Source organism: Podarcis muralis, chromosome 15 (genome assembly GCF_964188315.1).
Source record: "Podarcis muralis chromosome 15, rPodMur119.hap1.1, whole genome shotgun sequence".
NCBI lineage: Eukaryota > Metazoa > Chordata > Lepidosauria > Squamata > Lacertidae > Podarcis > Podarcis muralis.
The window spans coordinates 16,807,825-16,826,491 of record NC_135669.1 but is presented as its reverse complement, the minus strand read 5'-3'; the positions used below and the strand labels follow the sequence as shown (position 1 = coordinate 16,826,491).

Here is an 18,667-nt window from a genome sequence, read left to right as displayed (position 1 = left end):
TTTATTACGTACTGAAGTATTTTTAAAAATTGAAAAATCAATAAAAAGTTATATATAAAAACTTGGGTGGGTTTTCTGGCGGGCGGGTTGTGGGTGGCTGGAGTGGGCTCCGTAAAGCAGAGAGGAGCTGTTGAGGCAAACTGCCTGAGCAGCTTTTGCTACTAGGCATCACCGCGTCACAAAAGGTATTGCACCTGCTGTTGCCGTGGGCTGTGTACACTTCTCACAGCCGTGCTGGGGGCACGTAAGCAAACCACATTGTAGTTCTTGCCATAAAAGGTCACATACATGAAAGTAAACAAGCCTTAACTTCCTAAAATATATTGCACCTACACTCCTCACACCCAATTCTGTGTTAATACATAGCCTGAGCCATCAAAACAATTCGGTCAAGCTATACAATTTGCTTACATCTGCACTCTAGGCCAGCAGTTGCATGCTTGCAGTTCATTTTTGCCCTTCGGGGTTGTATCCAGCACCAGACATACTCTGTGTAGTCCCATTGAAATTATTCTGTATTCTGAAATTATTCACTGTATTCTTTTTGGTGCCTGCTGAAGGCATTCTTATTTAGACAAGTCTACCCAGATGTTTAGAAAGTTCTACGAGTTTTAATTTGTTTAATGTATTTTATTGTGGTTTTAACATGGTTGCAATTCTTTAAGTGATAATTTTCTTGTTTTAATCTTTTTTTTGCAAACTGCTTTGAGGGGTTTTTTCTACAATCAAGCGGTATATAAATTTTATGAAATAAACAGATATGCCCAAAATGTTCCATTAATTTAGTGGATCTACTCGGAATAACCATCAATTGGATACAGCACTGTACATTTTAAACAAGATTCTTTCCTCTTGCCAAAGAATTGATCATTCAGACGCAAAGGGGCCCCCTGCTGGTCAAACACAGGTAATATATATAACATTGACTTACCAAACAACTGCCACCAGCACATTGGGCATACCATATGGAAATTGGCCTTGAAATGTTTGACTCCACAACTTAAGGAGAGAGACTAGACTTGCTCTAGAATAATTATAGATGAGCTGTCCTGAAAATCTGGTTCAATTTGCACAAGAGGCTGAGCTGTGGTACTTGCCTTTTGTACTCCACCATTGCCATGTGCAAAGCAAATTACTGTTTTAACAGCACACAAACCAGTCAAAAGCAGCCCCCATCCACATTAGTAGGATAGCCATTGTTTATTTTTACTGAGGAGCACTGCGCAGTCGCCAAGGGAACCACACCAGAAGCCTGCGGGCAAAATTGCTCATTGATGGCTCTGGCTGTTCCATAGGTGCTGGTAATACAGTTCGGAAACCAGTGAGTAAACCAGAGAACGCTCCACTTCTTAATCAGTGCCACCTCCATGAGACAAATTAGGACCATGGGAAGCTGCCTTATACCAAATCAGACCATTGGTACATTAATATTTACAACTATTAACAAGCAACAAAGTGCAATCTCGAAAGAATAACAAAAGATGATATAGAATCTAGTAAAAAGAATGAGTTCACCAGAATAAGTTATGCCTCTCCAACTTATTGAATATGATCTAAAATTGTTGGGAGCGTGAGGTGCTGTGTTGGACTAGTTTTCCATCCAGTCCTGTATTGTCTACTATTGACTGACAGCAGATTTTCAGGATGTCAAGATTCTCCATTCCTCATTGCTCAGATGTTTTGTTTTTAACGGTGAATAATACTGATTGGACCTGGAACCTTCCCTTATATATAGCATGTACTTTACAACTGAGCAAAAGTACTACATTTAAGTACATTCTACATAAAGAGAGACATTGGCTTTAGAATCCTCAGCGGCAGGAAGCACATCATGAAGAAACAGACTAGTAGGGTCAAGCAATATCACAGGTTTAAGCACCACCAAGGAAGGAGCCTAGGCCAGCAGAACTGCCCGGGTCACACACCCTTTGCAAAGACCCACAAAGCTAACTCCTCAGGCTCGTCGTCTCCAGCCTCACAATCATTTTAAGATGAGATGTCTGAATAGTCTCGCTCCACCGGCAAAAAGAAATGCAGACATTTCTCCTCTAGAATAAAAATGCAAAACACCAACATCAGCATAATACCTTTTTTCTAGGACAAAACAAACAAGTGATGTCACACTAGAACAATTATAATTCACACAACCCCCCCCCAAAAAAAAATGACAATGAAAGGAGGACACTGCAGGGAGACGTGCAACTCTCAGTGGGGGATAACGAGGCTCCCCTTCCTCAGATGAACACATAAAATACTTATCCTCATTCTCCCTTATTAGCCAAGTCTAGGGCACAGCTCCGTATTGTTGAAAAAGCAGCTCTTTTGAATTTGTTGCAAGACTAGCAGTTTTGTTCCCTGTTATAGAAGCTGATTTGTTTCCACTGTACTTTGCTTATATGTTTGTATTTAAGTAAAATAAATGTTGCTAAGCCGCTGTAAGCCTCTAGTTTCCCCTTTCATATCCAAAGGAACCCAGCCCAGTATTGCTACATCCGATCTTCTCAAGAACTAGGGAATACATGAAAAATACCAAAGTCTTCAAACAAAGCAAGCCTTTTAAAGCCTGTTAAGGCAAATCCTCAGACCCCCACGCCATTTTGCACATCTTTGTAGCCTGCTTATTAAACAGCCTAATTCATCCTCATACCCAGAGATTAGGCTAAACCCATCTTATTTGTGTATGTGTTTTAAATAGGAGCGTAAGTGAGGCAAACAACGCATGCTGATATTCCCTCTTCTATAAAACTTAATGGTACAGGAATCTGGTCCTCTTTCCCAACCTAACTGCTGGATCGCAGCTATGTCCCATTTTTCTACCTCCCATCTGGCAGTCTCATTTTAGCATGTTGGGATGTTACAAAGCTGTATTAAATTATTCACGGAGTGGAGAAAGATAGCTTTTTGTTACCCTTCCTCCATAACACCTGAACCCAGTGGTGTTCAACCAGTGTGCCATGGCACTCTTGGGCGCCTTGAATGATGGTCAGGGATGCCACAGGCAACACTGGCCTCTGTCCCTCTTTCCTTCCCTCCCTCTTCTGATGCCCTTTTGCGTCTCTTCCTCCCAAAGGCTTGCACAGCTGTTTGTTGCAGCAGTAGCTGCCCAGAGGACTCTCGGGGAGAGGAGAAGAGGCTGAGGGAACACTGCACAAGGAAGGGTGTTTGAAAAAGGGTGAGAGGCTGCCAGTTCTGCAGGCAAGAGGTGACATGACTGGACTCCTGAGCCCTCACAGGGGTGCCACAGAAAGAATGTAATTGGTCAAGGGAGCCATGGACTCAAAAAGGGGTCCAGTGAAGTGGCAAGTTGGAAGGTTCAGGACAGACAGAAAGGAAGGCTTCATGTTGTTCACAGTTAATCAAGGGAACTTACAGTGGTACCTCGGGTTACATACGCTTCAGGTTACATACGCTTCAGGTTACAGACTCCGCTAACCCAGAAATAGTACCTCGGATTAAGAACTTTGCTTCAGGATGAGAACAGAAATCGTGCAGCGGTGGCGCGGAGGCAGCAGGAGGCCCCACTAGCTAAAGTGGTGCTTCAGGTTAAGAACAGTTTCAGGTTAAGAACGGACCTCCGGAATGAATTAAGTACTTAACCCGAGGTACCACTGTACTACCGTAAGATGAGACAATGGCTACCAACTTGGTTGTTGATGATGACAACTGTAGCAATGGCTCTCCAGAATGCCAGGTATTGTCATGGCCTGGGCAGAGGAGGAATGGTGGAGACCGCCTCCCCATTCTGACCCTTCCAGGTAGAGGGAGGAGGAAGACAGTATAGATTTACAACAGGAGTTTGAGGGAGGTTGCAGCTCCGAGGCAGATGAGGGGGAAAGCTGGGAAATCGTGGGGGAGCCAGAACAACACCCAGCTGACATGTCATCATTAGCAAGCATTCCAGGCCCTCCATCTTCCAGAACCCAGCGAGCCTTAAAAGTAGGAGAGCAAAGAGCTCAAAGACAGAGGGTACATAGAAGCACATGTAGAGGAGACAATGAGAATGATGAATGAGGAAGTGGGAGAGGCAGGGCGGGTGGACAATGCCATTATCCAGGAGGTTGGGTTCTATAGCTTGAAATAAAAAATAACTGTCAGAAACTTTTCCTTGTCTTTATACTTTCCTGGGCAACCAGCCGGGAGCCGCTGACAGCATCCTGACAGGAATAAGTCTTCTCTCAGCCCTACCTGAGCATGCGTAGCGGTTGGTGTGGTGGAGCTGTGGCACTCAGCTGACCATTGCTACTGATTTCTGGGAAAGAAGAAGAAGAGGAGTTTGGATTTGATATCCCGCTTTATCACTACCCGAAGGAGTCTCAAAGCGGCTAACATTCTCCTTTCCCTTCTTGCCCCACAACAAACACTCTGTGAGGTGAGTGGGGCTGAGAGACTTCAAAGAAGTGTGACTGGCCCAAGGTCACCCCGCAGCTGCATGTGGAGGAGCGGAGACGCAAACCTGGTTCCCCAGATTACGAGACTACCGCTCTTAACCACTACACCACACTGGCACAAACATGCTGACAATGCCAGAGCGGCACTCCTGCTGGTGCTTTCGCACTGCACTGACTTTGCCACCGTTCACCCTTTACCCCCCCGTAAGCAGCAGCAGCAACATGACCAACCAGGAGTCAGGTGAGCACCACCGTACTGTCTGCTACTACTGGAGACACCAGAGACTGAATCAGGGACTTTCTGCATGCAAAGCCCATGTTCTGCCATTGAGCCATCTCCCTTGTGCCCCTATTCATGCCAGCAGTTTATTATGTACCTTCAAATGCCAGGCAAAAACATTCCTTTTTAACTAGGCCTTTTACTTTTAACTATCTATGGCCTTTTAGGGTGGGTGGGATGTTTAAAAAGCACCCCCCCTTGGTTTTAAAGTATGGCAGGGGTTGGTAAGTCGCTCTGAGTTGCAGTGGCAAGTAAAAATGCAACTAATAAGTTTAATAAATGGTGATGGTGATGAAACTAGCAATAAATTATTGGCCTGGGTGGCAATTTACTGCTGGGGATTTTGTGGGGAAGGGGTTTTGTTCACTCACAAATGTTGATCACTGGTGATTTATTGGCACTGTTATTTCAAGGAGCGGGGAAGCTCATGGATTTGGAAGGAATAAATTTCATATGCATTGCAGGTGGTAGGCAGCCGTTGCACAGGAGAGTGAGTGGGAGCTGGAGAGAGGAAACTAGGGCAACAGCTGTGAACACTGCAGACATCGGCAAAAGTGGAATCTGCACAGCAAAACCCCAGAGACCAAAAAAACACCCCCACCCCACAACCTGCTGTGCCCTCATGGGTCAGCCAACCTGAGCCAAGCTGCCTGACCTTGCCGTTCATTAATGGGTTTTGTTCCAATTAGATGCCATCCACCTGCATCTTTCATAAATTAAGGCTGTTTCAGAGAACTTTGTTGTCATGGTTGCCAAGGGAAATGACTGAGTTAGCTTCAAGTGGCCCAACTGTTGCCCGTGGCAACACTGGAGCTTCAGCTCCCCTGAAAATAAGGGACAGGTGAGTTTCAGTTGCCTCCTGAAAAGGGAATTAAATTGACACAGCCTTTGTTTAATATTCATCTTCAGCCAGCTGCTCTCATATGTAGAGGAAAGGAGATAACGTGTGTGTATTGCAAGGGACAGGTCATTTGGCTGACTTGACTTTTCATGGTTCAGCTGAGGTCTCTGCACTGATGCACATGTAATTACAGCTTTAAAAAGCCTTTCGGAAACCATCACAGCCAGTCTTCTCTCTTTCCTTCTTGCTCCCACTTTCTCACCGAACTATCTTCTTCCCTCACTTTTCTCCTGTAATGTGTGCTCTGCAGGGAGCTCTGGGTGATGACAACAGCAAATTGACTTCAGGGATGGGGGGGGAGAGAGAGAGAGAGAGAGAGAGAGCTTGTTATGGCCAAAGGAGAAAGGGCCTTGAGCCTTTGGCCAGAAGCATGAGAAGACAACATTAAAGTAAGATGCAATCCTTAAAAGCTTCAAGAAGGATATAGGATCTCAGTCCCTTGTTAAGAGATAAACCATATGAGCCCCAGGCTTAACAACGTAAATCTCTTAAAGTCACTGCCACGTTAAAGGAAGTGAATTAGTACAGATGAGGATTTTCTCCGTGAGATAGGAGGGGTGCGGAGGATTGGCTGCTAGGAACTGGGAAAATAGTGATGGTGGACAGACAAGCATCTGTATTTTGCTGACCAGTTGTCGTTCGAATTAAGTTTCCACAATCTGTAAGTGGGAGAGTTCATGGATAGGCCTAAGAAGTGGTTTGTCCATGGCTGCCTTATAATGAGGCCAGGATGGTAGCTGTGGGAGTGTCTCAGGAAAAGGAAGAAGCCGTGTTTATGGTGGGAGAGACTGAGATGATCCTCCCAGCCACCAGCCTTTATCAAGTGGCAAGAAAGAGAAGCAGCCTGGGGAGCTGCCACCCTCCAGCTCCTAGTGGTAGCCCCTCCCTCACCCAACTGGCCCCCCCAGCTGCTTCTGAAGGACCAGTGTACTGTATTCTGAAAATAGTAGAGAAGCAGCAATTGCAGCTCCTTCTAAACAGTTGTCTTTTCATTTTATTCTAATGCACTTTTAAAAATCAATGCTTTTGATCTTTGGTAAATTGCTGTGTCAGGTCTGTCTGAAAATCAGTATAGACATACTTCAAATAAATGCATTAATCAGCTTATGGGGACCCAGAACAAGTCCTGAAATTAAAAGACGTTCTCTCTGTGTGTGTATCTTAATTTCTACGTGCTGTGCAGGGGAATATTTGTTTAAAACAATGAAGCAAAACTAATTTTATTAGAAATGGCCTTTGCTACTGGTGATAAAGGTAAATGATGGTCAACAGGGGAGACCAAGCTTCTCTTTCAGGAGGTGGAGTTTATGCTTTAATGAGCAGCTGGTTCTATGCCATCAAGAAGCTATGGATAGAACAATAATATATAAAATAGTGACATACAGTTAAGCTAAACAAATTTGATAAAATACACTTGGGAATCAGATCTTGAGGCAGTAATTGGTAAATAAATACAGTAGATAAATAGATTGGCAGAGCCCGTGAGCCAAGAGGCCCTTAAAGTTAGTGTCCATGCATATAAAAGAAAATAAGCTACTACACAGACAGCATTTTACACCTTTGAGGTGTAGCCTACAGTACTCATATTAATAAAGTTATTTCTCCTCTTTGCTAAAGAGGGTGTAAAGACGTGGGAACACTGGTGGGTGTATGACAGATTATAGCCATGTTGGAAAAATGTTGGTGAAATAAGTTAGATCACAAAACAGAATGTTATTTGTACCCCAACTTTAGTATTGTTAAGTGTCTTAAAAAATGAAAATGTCAGTCTCAGATATAGTTGATTAGTTTTCTTTTAGTAGCAGCCCTGCAACTTGTTGCCCCAAACTAGAAATCTTTGCAATGTTTACAAATCTCACAATGGAAGCAAGAACTATGGACTATAGTACTCTCAGAAAAATTGACCAAAGAAGTTAAAGCCTTAGATGGAAAGAAAAATGAGAACAATTTTATAGAGACATGGTACCCTTTTGTCACGTACTTGACAGAACCTCAATTACAGTGGCATTCACCAGACTTGCATTTGAAACTTTGGAATAACATTTCCCCATAGCACTTTGTGGCTTGGGGGCGGGGGTAGGTAAGGGGAAATGTTTAATAAGGGGAGTTATGTTCTCATGTTTATTTGGAAAAACCAATTAAAAACATTTTAAAAAGCAGCAGCCATGGATAACTTGCCAAACCAAGATGGGACCCCTGAGATTTCAGTAGATGAAATCTGTGCCAAATGGAACAGGTTGAAATTAAACACTATCATTATTCTGTTTACAGCTCCATATTATATCATGCAATGCTTAACATATCCATATGAACTATCTCATCAACTGTGTTTGAAATATTAAAAAAAAAACTTCAAGTGGTAGGTAAGGGGTGGGCTATGATGCAGTTCATGTCCAAAATCATGCACCATGTTATAAGCTTGTGTGTACAGCATCTTAGGTCAAGGGTGGAAAGTGACAGTCTTCCAACAAAGGCTGTTGTTGGAAGTGTCCTATTTTTACCTAAAAGTACCCCTAAGCCGACTCTATCCTTTCAGTTACTGCAACTCTTATGGTGCTTTTTATTATAAAAACAAACAAACATTCTCTCCAGGGCCAGCCCTATTTGGCCAAGTGAGACAATAATTGCCTCAGGTGCAGATGCTGGAGGATACCCCCTGACAGTTAGCCCCTAACTGTTCTCAGGCACTGGTTTGCATCATCCACGACCTCTTCTGATTCAGGCATTACAGAGAAATTGTGCTGAGTGGTGTGGGTTTCATAATGAAACTGAGACCTCCTGCGCAATGGGTCCTATTCTACTGTTAAAGGGCCACTGCATGAGCACTGCCTTTGTTTGTATCACATCACCCAAATTTAAGCAGCTTAATAATTAATAATAATTAAAACATTGTTTTGATCTTCTCTCTCCTGTTCCCACTCTATATCTGACTTTGAGTCACTTTCCTTTAAGGGTTGTGGAAGTCTAATGCATCTTCCTTCGGCTCTCCAGTTGCTAAAAGGAAGTTTAAAACTTTCTCAATTTTATAGGGAAGGTGATGGAGGAATTGAAACAATTGCAGAAACATGTAAATACAGTGCTGCAGGATACAATGTGAAAATAACTATGGGCGCAAGAAGCAACTAGAGAGATGAATATAAATTCCCATGGAGTAGAGGGAAACATTACTGAAAACTTAATGGGAATCATTCCATTGTCTACTTTCCCACTGCTCCCAGAATCTTTCCGTAGATGATGTGGCTGAACTAATTATTAAGACACATCATAATGCTATTTTGTTTTGAGTTATACCCGTTCTCATTAGGTTCTATTGCCACATTATTTGAGATGTTTATGCATGCATTTGATAAGTTATATCTCCTCACGCTAGAGAAAGGGAAGGACCAAAGTGTGCAGAAGCCTCCAGGTTCAGTCCTTGGCATCTCCAGGTATGGCTACGAAGAATCTGTCTTTGTTCCTGGATAACTGAACAAGCTTGGAAGAAAAGAGAAACTGAAATTGACAAGAGTCATCCATCCTTACTTGCAAATTTATTATGGAACAAGTGTTTTTTTAGTAGTCTCCTTCATCAGATGCATGAAGTGCTATCTTGAGAATTTATACATCAATGGGTGATGATTAGCAATGTGGTCAGGAGAAAATGACCTGTGGAAAAATGGAGTTGTGACAGGTGGTGTAGACTAGCCACCCAAAATATGACACGCCAGGCAACATCCAAATCTTTGTGGCTGGGTTTCTCTACATGTTTTTTGTCCTTGACTGCAGGGTGTGGTTTCCTATATGTCTCTTCCTCACCCTCCCTTTCCTAGAACTGGAAACTATTTTTTGCTATGGCGGAGGACCTTGAGCCACAGACAGTTTTAGGGGAAAGGTGGAGGGTGGAGAGACAATGACACTCATTACCATTTTCAGGACCATACTGGAACAACAATCACACTAAGAGTTGGACATATCAGAACAACTGTATAACTTCATGTCAAATGGAAATGTCTCAATGGGAATTTTTGTTCAGATCCAGAAGGGAAGCAGCTTACAGACAAGTTGCAATTTCTTATTTTCCACCATATATTTTTTTTAAATTACATTTTAAAGAACTTAGTCCTTAGTGACACCAGTAATATCTTGGGCTATATCCAACTAAGAGTAGAAGACCAAGTGACATTCATAGGCTAAGTTAGTCATGCCCATTATTTTTAACTGGCCTTCTCTGAGTAAGAACATAATTGGACAGAAACCATTGGTTTTACCTGCTGCGAAAAAAATCTTAAGATCACACGACTACAGGACAACAAACCTATGGCATCACCCAGAACGCCACTCGTTTCATCGTGACGTCATGGGCCTGAGCAGTGACGTCACCGCCACGCGCCCACAGGTTCCTCCCGCAAGCCTAGAGTCCCTCCTCCTCTCAATATGGCGCCGGGTGAGACTCCGCAAAAAAAGAAAAGAAAAGAAAAGGCGCTGAAGTAGCGTAGGTCGCATGAACCCTCCGGCGCGCCGTATTAGGCCGAGGTGCGCCCTCTAGAGGAGCAACTTGGGAATAGCGGAACGGGAGTTCTAAATGGGCGGGATTTCCTCCTCGGGGGCGAGACTGATTCGCTAGCGCAAAGGGCGCAGGGCGGAAGCAGACCTTTGCGCAGGCGCACTCCAGGGGTGGTCGGAGACGGAGCTGGGGGGAGGGGCGCGCCCGCCAGAGCATCGGGGAGAAGGAGGAGGGTCGTGAGGCGAAAAGACTCGAGCGCCATGGAGGAGCGGGGCGAGCCGCAGTCGCCGCCGGCGTGAGTAGGGGCGGTCGGGCCGGTCTTTCCCCTGGGCCGCAGGGCGGGCCTCCGTTAGCCGCCCCTCCCCCAGCACGCCCGCCGCCCGCACGGAAGGCCCGGTGCGGGGAGGAGAGGAGGGAGCCGCGCTCGGCGGAGCCCTCATCCGAGGATGCGCTCTGGGGCTGGAGGGGGGCAAGCGAGGGCGGGCAGGAGGGTGGGGCCCAGGACCCCCTCCCAGCCCCCCCTCCCCGCTGCACCGGGGTTCCCATGGCAACGAGGCTTGGCGGGAGGCCTTCGTTCTGCGCCCCTGCTGGCGCCTGGCCGAAAGGCACCGAGGGTCGCCTGAGGTTGATGGCCGGGGGCGGGGTTCCCTCGTGGCTGAGCCGGGAACCCTTCACCTGGTTTCCACCTTTCTCATTTGTTTTTGGCTTGGCGGGGCAGAGGTGGGGGCTCGGGGTCGTGGTCGAAATCTTAAAATATTAGGCGTGGGAAGGCGGGTGCGAGTATCTGTGTCCATCCTCATCTGTTGTTCCATCCCAGCACCTGTTCCTTCCTCTGACTGACTGCCGTGCAAATTCTTCTGCTCCGTTATGTGTTTCTTCGCAGTACGGTCGGAGATATAAAAGTACGGCTTCACATGTTTATTTATTTACATGTACAGGCAAGGTGCTTTGCAGTTTTTCACATGTGGTAAATGCAAACATAATTTCTAACATGTTTGGTGCCTTGTGATATCTGAAATGTCCTCCAAGTGGAATAATTGTGCTAATATATGTGTTTTTGTATAACCCGTTCATACGACAGATCTCACTGTTACAGAATATGGCATACTGAAACTGTTGTCTTCTCAGGGATAGGATGAGCCAGGGTGACTCAAACCCAGCAGCAATTCCACATGCAGCTGAAGATGTTCAGGGAGATGACAGGTGGATGTCACAGGTAAAAAAAAAAATGTTATGCTGTAGCAGGATTGAGTGGGTTTTTCTGTCTTGTACGACACCTGTAGGGATAGTGATCACTGCTGCCACTATAGCTCTTTTGTGAAAGGCACAGTCTCTGTAGAAGTCTCTGTGAAGACTGTCTGGCTAACTTGCCTATAGGGTATACTAGTAGACCCATTCTTAACATAATCCCAAATTGCAAAGTGCTGGAGGCTTTACTTCAGTTTACACATCAAATTACTGAGAGTTGAAGACAGTGCACTGCTTTGCATGACTGTTCTCTTTTGCAATATGCCTTAAGCAAGCTCCATATGCTCAAGACTGGGTAGACTTCCCACAGTTCAGCGTATTATACAATTATTCTGCTTTTCATATGTAGATTGTATCACAAAGTGGTTTACATCAGTTAAAAGGAGATGGCTCCTGCTGTCAGCCTTACAAACAAAAAAGACAAGGAAAAAAGACAAAGAATAGAGGAGGGTCAGTTTGGCAAGGCGAGAATGAAGTGACAAGTTGTAAATGGGCATTAGTATCCAGTTTTGGCCAGACTGATCTCCCCTTGTTAGGACACTTGCTTGGAGAAAAGTTGGCTGCAACTACCTGTTCTCATTCCTTTTGCTAGTGGCAGAGGCCATGTGTATGTGTGTTCACTACTGTCCTCACCATAGTAGTGGGCACCTGCAGTAAGGAAATAACAGCAGCAAAATGGCAGAGTTGAGAGGCAGTCAGGATTGTAAGTCCAAAGATAATTGGCTCTGGGTGCAAGAAAGCTGCTTGGTTGTCTTAATGCTCTTGCTTCATTTTTATACAGCACAACCGTTTTGTGTTGGACTGCAAGGACAAGGAACCTGATGTGCTGTTTGTGGGGGATTCCATGGTTCAGCTGCTACAGCAATATGAGGTACTGAGTGGTGAGGCTGCGGGGCTTGTTATATGAACACACTTGCTTTCCATCAATTACATAATGTAAAAACGGCTACCTACCTGAATCTAGAATAATGTTGACAGTCCACCAGCAACGGACAGAGCCTTCTGCATAGGGCTCAGCCCATGGAAGGGAAAGGGAGCCTTTGAGCCTGTGCTTGACATCACATACACCTTTGGCTTAACTTCCTAGGTATCCATCTGTTGAGCATGATTTCTGTGGAGGAGTAGCATAGTGGACTTTTCCATTGGGAGGGCATTGACCTAGATGACCTTTGAGGTTCCTTCCATCCTTATGATCCCAGGAGACCTTCGTGTGTACAGCTGTATGCAAAGGCTCCTCTTCTGAAGATGTCAACATAGATGTATGGGTGGGCCTGCGACTGTGCACAACATTAGTGCCGGGCCAAGAGGCACAGTCTAGCACTTCAGCCATGTGCTTGATGCTACACATAGAAAGCAACATCAGAAAAGAGCTTTGAAGGTTCTTCAATCCAAGTTCTGTGTAGATATTACCCTTTTTTAAAAACAACAACCCAACAACAGATACCTTTCCGGTGGGTTAGACTGTATGGTCAAATATTCTGCTTTTGTTCAAGGGTGATCTAAAAGAGTGAATTGGTTTCTGGTTATAGATATGGCGAGAACTCTTTTCACCTTTACACGCACTGAATTTTGGGATTGGAGGGGACACAACGGGGCAAGTTTTGTGGAGACTGAAGAATGGTGAACTGGAGAATATTAAACCCAAGGTAAGCTGGGGGTAATGACTGTGTGTATGTGAAGGCTCCCTTTTCAAATGAACAGTTTGCTAGCTGTTGGTCCCACTGAAACAGTTCTGCGCTGATAAGCACATAATGATTTCATGCCAGTGTGCTTGTCTGTTGTATATATTACGTTTGTACCTTGTAATTCATAACTAGCAAGGAAGCAGAGGCCTAGGTTGTGAGTGATATTGTCAAAAATACCAAAGTCTGAGGGAGGCATCAGCAGTAGCCTGCTGAGGGATTTAACAGCAGGCTGCTTTGGCAACTATTTCCAGGCCAGAAGATTCAGGTGCAGTTGGAACATCTGAGAATTTCTAGGGAGATATCCTGTAACTATTGTCTGTTGATTGTATTTTAAATATATAGTATTTTATGTCTGCAGAACTTTGCTTTGTAGGTGTGGTATGAATATGGCAAATATTAAATGCACAATACAATATTCTTTCATTTGAGGTTGTGGGTTCTTTCTCTTCTCCCTTCTCTTCATCCACAGGTCATTGTTGTTTGGGTTGGAACAAATAACCATGAAAACACAGCAGAAGAAGTAGCTGGTGGAATAGAGGCCATTGTAAGGCTCATCAATACGCGGCAGCCTCAGGCCAAGATAATTGTGCTGGTATGCATTGCTGTGGTCAAGGAACAAGTAGCAACTTCGGGAATGTGTGCACTTTCTGCAAGTTCCTTTTTGACCAGGAGGAATGGTAGTAGCAGTATGAGAAGAGAAGGGCAGTGCCACTCCTTCTTGCAGGGATGCTTCTGGGAATAGTAGGTCTCTGAAGCCTTCTCTTGGCCAAGGCAGAGGAAGGAAGGAGCACTAGGTGTAATGCCTTGAGCCATTATTTATTTAGGGAAAGGTTTCTTGTTGTGCTTCAGAGTGGAAGTTGCTGTCATAGCAGATCAGCTAAATCCCATATAATAGCTGAGGATGATTCCTTGGATATGCAGAATTTAAAAGGAAGTAGGGACGCTTTCTCTAGAGTGGGGAGACTTTTCCAATTTTGATGTGAGGTTTAAGATTGTTGGTGTTCTCCCAAACAGAGTAGTGAGTTTTACTTTGTCAGTTTCTCTGATCCTTTTAACATCAATTTTCATTATTTTTACTGTAAAGCTTATTGTGGTTTTTATCTTTTACAAATTGAATAGCCATTTGAATACAGTACAATCACATGGGATGTGTTCAGGGTTGGCACATATGGACATACACACTTATACTCAAACCACCCCCAGGCAAACATCCTTGCCCTTTCTGGAGCTGTGCGCTGAGTGGGCCTTGACCCCGCAAGCAAGGGAAAATGGTCAAAAGCTCTTTCCTTGCCAGGAAAACCCTGTACAAAAAGAACCTTTAAGCTCTCCACATTCCATTCATTTAATTTGTATGATTTCTACCGGCCGGCATTCAGCCACATAAAGTTGAAATCACACATGTTAAAACACACATAAGCTGCAATTGAACTGTTAATTCAGTATTTTAGAAAAAGGAGTATTAGTTAATCATGTTCCTTTCCTGTTCACTTTAAATTATGATAAAGGCGCTGAGAACTTTGTATCAGTTGCACAGTTGAGGGGGGTGTTGGTTTGTTTTTGCTTTTGTTTTTATTATCTGTTTTGTGCTCTCATTTTGTATTTTATGTTGTGAACTGCCCTGTGTTCTTTGGATGAAGGGCAGCATACAAAATTGATAAATAATAAGGCATTAGAATAGTCCATGTATAAATCTTTTTTTAATAAAAAAAAGGGAGATGAAGGTACAAACCCTAGGGTGCTATTCACCTATGTTTTACTTAGAATAGACCTATTGAAATTAATGGCCATTTCAGTGGGTCTACTCTGAGTAAAACCCATTTGCATGCAGGTGGAGAATAAAAGTTGTCACGTGCTTCTTAATGATGAGGTAGGGACAAGGTTCCTAGTGGGTGAGAAGGAGAGAGATGGTTTATGCAGCATCATTTGCCAGGGCCCAGAGAGGCGATGATGTGGATGCCTAAACCATGGGTAGAGTCAGTGCACAGGGAGATGCCTGGGTGAGATTTCGGGAGCATGCTTCTTACAACACTGAGCGCCTTCTCACATGCTTCTGTCCTGTTTCATGCTCAAGGGCCTGCTCCCTCGTGGTGAGAAGCCAAACCTGCTGCGGCAGAAGAACAACAAGGTGAACCAGCTCCTGAAGACCTCACTGCCCAAACTCTCCAGTGTCCAGCTGCTGGACGTGGATGCCGGCTTTGTGCACTCAGATGGCACCATCTCCTGCCACGACATGTTTGATTTTCTGCACCTATCGGGTGCCGGCTACGCCAAGATCTGCAAACCCCTCCATGAACTGATCATGCAGCTGCTGGAGGAGACCCCCGAAGAGAAGCAGGCGACTTTGGCCTGATCCCAGCCGTGTCCGTGGCACCCCAGCTCCATCAGCGCAGTTCTTTTTATCCTGGCACTACAGAATCCTCCTTACTCAAAGTGCTTTCCATTGTTGAATGTTACTGGGTGTTGTGTTTAGCATTGGAAAGAAAAGGGGACTGGGGGGGTGGCTGGGATGGCAGCACATGGGTCAGCTCAGTCAGTCAGAGCCACCTGCAGAGGGTGGTTTAAATTGACCGAAGAAGGATGATACTTTAAAGTCATTTCTTGTTTACAGTGTGAACGTTCCTGTCACCTGTTCGTTGCTCATGTTCTGCTGTCACTCTGCCAGTTTCCTCGCCTTAGTGTCCTGCCAGGCTTATTATTCCAATAGCCCCTAAATGTCTGAGCTCATTAGCTGCACTCACATTCCACTTCCTGAACTGAAAGTAGCCTGCTTCTTTAAAAGTTGGAATTGTTTGGAGAGTTTTTATACTTAACTGGGGTTGGGGTTTTTTTTTGTTTTAAGTGATCTTAGCTGCTTTTCTGGCTTTGGCAACAACAGAAAGCAGGATAAAGCTACATCAGGCAACTTCAGACGTGTGAAAAATTAATTGTCAAGTGAGTGAACTCATTTAACTCAGCCTGTTTTCATTTCTTGCTTGATGGATGTCATTCTGTTGCTGGGGAAGAGGGGACTGCCCAATTTCTGCATCCTGGTAGAACCATTTGTTCTCTCTTCTCTCTCCCCTTCCCCCTTTTGTGTGCTTTGATTCAACATTCCCATCTCTTAAAAGGCCCAGTGGCCTTGGAGCCTGGTCAGTGGCCGGACGTACCCACCAATATAAACTGACATTTCTTCCCGCTGTTCCATATTGTGCTTCGGAATGCTTTGCAGAGCTGCTTGTGTTCATTTTTAAAAGAAAGAGCAAAAAGGAAGTGACTGTTACTTCTCCTACCCTCTTAACGTCATAATCCTTGCTCATTTCCCTTCTCTCAAGGCCTGGACCAGGCTGAAGCTTTACAAGGCCCAAGGTTGTGTTTCTTGGTTGGGTCTGTCTTGTACAAGCATTTTATTCAAGCAGATGAGGCCTCTGACAGTGAGGGACATAATTGAGCTATAGCCGTTACCTCTCTTGAGTAGGAAAGGGTCCAGTGTGGAAAGCATGTTTCCGGGGATTCCTGTATAGAGATTACCAGGGATATAAAGCCTTAATTCATGTCTACGCGGATGGGAGAGATTTTCCCACGAAGGGAAAACCTCTTTCAGATTTCTGGTTTTAGGAATCTGAAAAAAAGCAAGTTTTTTTTATAAAAAAACAAATATGCTTCCATCTATGGTCTGCTTTTACCTGAGCTAGTTCAGAAACATCAGCTATTTAAACTTAGCCAGTTGTGCATAGTTCTAACATGTTCTTCTGCCCTCCCCCAAAGTCTTGTGCATGAGACTTTAGTGGCTCCTTTTTTGTCGTGGAAATGCTTTTTCATATCAGAAGGTTCTTGGGAGCAAGTTCACTTTCTGAACACGCTCACTTGATGTCTTCCAAGTAGGCCTTTATCCTAGCATTTATCCTCTCCCCCGCCCCCACCCTATTACCTTGCTCCTGTAGACTTCCTCCAGCACAGGTGGGGAAATGCAAAAAGCACAGAGCTGCTACTCCACAAAAGAATGGTGGGGGAACAGTGTGTGTTGGAATCCTGAACTGGGGATGGCCGTGGTTGAGCTGGCCATACACTGCTGGGGATTTGCTGCTAACCCTTTTGTGGAAAAGGTAGCACTGGCCTAACTCTTCCTGAAATACCTCTCTGGTGTTCCTTCCATGCTAGTGAAACAGCTGCTTGTGGTCCAAATGCTCCTTTTGGAAGATGTTCCTCCCCTTCACAGACCCTGGCCCTGAACTAGCTGCTTCTCTGGGGTCTGTCTCAGTTGCTTTTTGCCATTTCCCCTGTCTGCTGCCCTGGATCCGACCTAAAGGCAGGTCAGTATCTTCCTGTCTGTCCTGTCACAAAGAGAAGCTTCTCATGAACAAGACTGGAGAATGTTGTAGGTCCCGCCCCACCCCTTATTTGAACCCTGTTGCATCTGCAAGTGCTGACATGTATCCTGCTTCTCTGTATCCCCAAACAAGATCCTAATATTGGGATGTGCTTGGCTGCCCAGTGCTCCTGGTAACCCAGGAATACGTCTTGTGCATCATATACTGCCCCGCCTTGAGCTTTTACATGGCTTTCCCCTCTAATCTCATTGCTGTTTACAGTTGTATGCTGCCGCCCAGAATCTCGTCTGTGCAGTGGTATATGAACATTGCTAGTTTTATATTTATTGCAGCAAAGAAAAAGTGTGAAAGAAGGTTAAGGAATGTTGTCTTTCTCTCGTCGTGTGTGTGTGTGTGTGTGTGTGTGTGTGTGTGTGGCTGTAACAAAGGGACCCTGTGCCCAAAGGAGAGAATTGTGGTTCTGGCAGCATGCTGGCTCAAGAGTGTGGAAACTCCTTGGAGCCTGACCTTTTGCTGCTGGGAGTTTGGGAGGGTGCTTTCTCCCCTCTTTTTTTTTTTTTTTTTTTTTTGGTTTGTTTTATTTTTTTTACTGGTAGCCAACTGAACTTTCCACCCCCACCACCAAAAAAAGTGATGATAATTGCTTTGGCAAAATGGCATTGATGACTGGTAGAGCTCACTGTTTAGTGCATATTTCAATATAAATGTATATGTTTCACCAATTAGTTCTTGTGAGTGTCTCTCATTTCAGGTAGAGTGGGCGGGTGTGCTGCTTGGAGCCTCCCAGATTCTTGAGGTCTAGCCCCAAACTGCATTAAGAACCGTGTGTGCATCAGAAATGTACTAGTTCTCTGGTGGTGGGTTTTTTTTTTAAAGCCTAAGGGGGAAAGGGACATGTATATCAACAAGGTTATACTGGAGCAGCGGGAGCTGTAATTAAAACTCTCAGATTATGGTGGGGTATATATTTTTATTAACACCACAAATGTGGGTGTTTGGGGGGAGTAATTTTCAAATTCAAAAAAATCATTCTAAAATCTTGTTCAATTTTGTGTTTGTTCAGATTTGGTCTTCATTTCTTGTTTGTAAGCTCTTCCTACAAGCAAGGATGTTCCTGAAATTCCCCTTCTTTGTGGGCAGCCAAGAGGCTATAAAAATGTACCTCCTAACAAGGGATTGTTGGTGTTTTACAGGAGCATGGCCAATGTCCTCCTCCTGGTTACAGCATGGCAAGTTGCTGCCTACCAGCCATCTGCATGGAGGTGGGGAATGGCTAAGCTCTGTATCCGGGCAACAAATTGTATAAACTCCCTTTTTTTCAGATGAGTGCAGTTGATGAGCTCTAGACTAGGATTCTGTTAGAAATGCCCTTCCA

General features: G+C 44.6%; 1 protein-coding gene and 1 long non-coding RNA gene across 5 annotated transcripts; one reads left to right on the top strand and one right to left on the bottom strand.

Annotated features, from left to right (window-relative positions):
- Nucleotides 1-561: 561 nt before the first annotated feature.
- On the bottom strand, nucleotides 562-10,074 carry LOC144325638 (uncharacterized). Of its 2 annotated transcripts, XR_013390827.1 has the most exons (4): nucleotides 9,864-10,074; nucleotides 8,935-9,043; nucleotides 4,186-4,249; nucleotides 562-2,048 (listed from the first exon to the last, which is right to left on the bottom strand). It is a non-coding gene; the product is annotated as an uncharacterized LOC144325638 (long non-coding RNA). The 2 variants fall into 2 exon arrangements; XR_013390828.1 differs by lacking the exon at nucleotides 4,186-4,249.
- A 135-nt stretch (nucleotides 10,075-10,209) lies between these two features.
- Nucleotides 10,210-18,017, top strand: PAFAH1B2 (platelet activating factor acetylhydrolase 1b catalytic subunit 2). 3 transcript variants are annotated; one of them, XM_028708823.2, is made up of 7 exons: nucleotides 10,210-10,347; nucleotides 10,870-10,954; nucleotides 11,181-11,268; nucleotides 12,082-12,171; nucleotides 12,830-12,946; nucleotides 13,455-13,577; nucleotides 15,057-18,017. In XM_028708823.2, exons 3-7 carry the CDS (start codon nucleotides 11,188-11,190, stop codon nucleotides 15,333-15,335), a joined length of 690 nt encoding a protein of 229 aa, XP_028564656.1. In that variant the 5' UTR covers nucleotides 10,210-10,347; nucleotides 10,870-10,954; nucleotides 11,181-11,187; the 3' UTR covers nucleotides 15,336-18,017. The 3 variants fall into 3 exon arrangements, with proteins under 3 accessions (XP_028564656.1, XP_028564657.1, XP_028564655.1); XM_028708824.2 differs by having other exon boundaries at nucleotides 11,134-11,268; XM_028708822.2 differs by lacking the exon at nucleotides 10,870-10,954 and having other exon boundaries at nucleotides 10,216-10,347.
- Nucleotides 18,018-18,667: the final 650 nt, after the last annotated feature.

Bases quoted from the DNA above. Each gene is read 5' to 3' on its own strand.
- PAFAH1B2 (XM_028708822.2), top strand. From the start codon at position 10,313: ATGGAGGAGCGGGGCGAGCCGCAGTCGCCGCCGGC. The intron at 11,269-12,081 runs GTAAAAAAAAAA...ATTTTTATACAG, and splicing joins ATGACAGGTGGATGTCACAG to CACAACCGTTTTGTGTTGGA. The intron at 12,172-12,829 runs GTACTGAGTGGT...TTCTGGTTATAG, and splicing joins AGCTGCTACAGCAATATGAG to ATATGGCGAGAACTCTTTTC.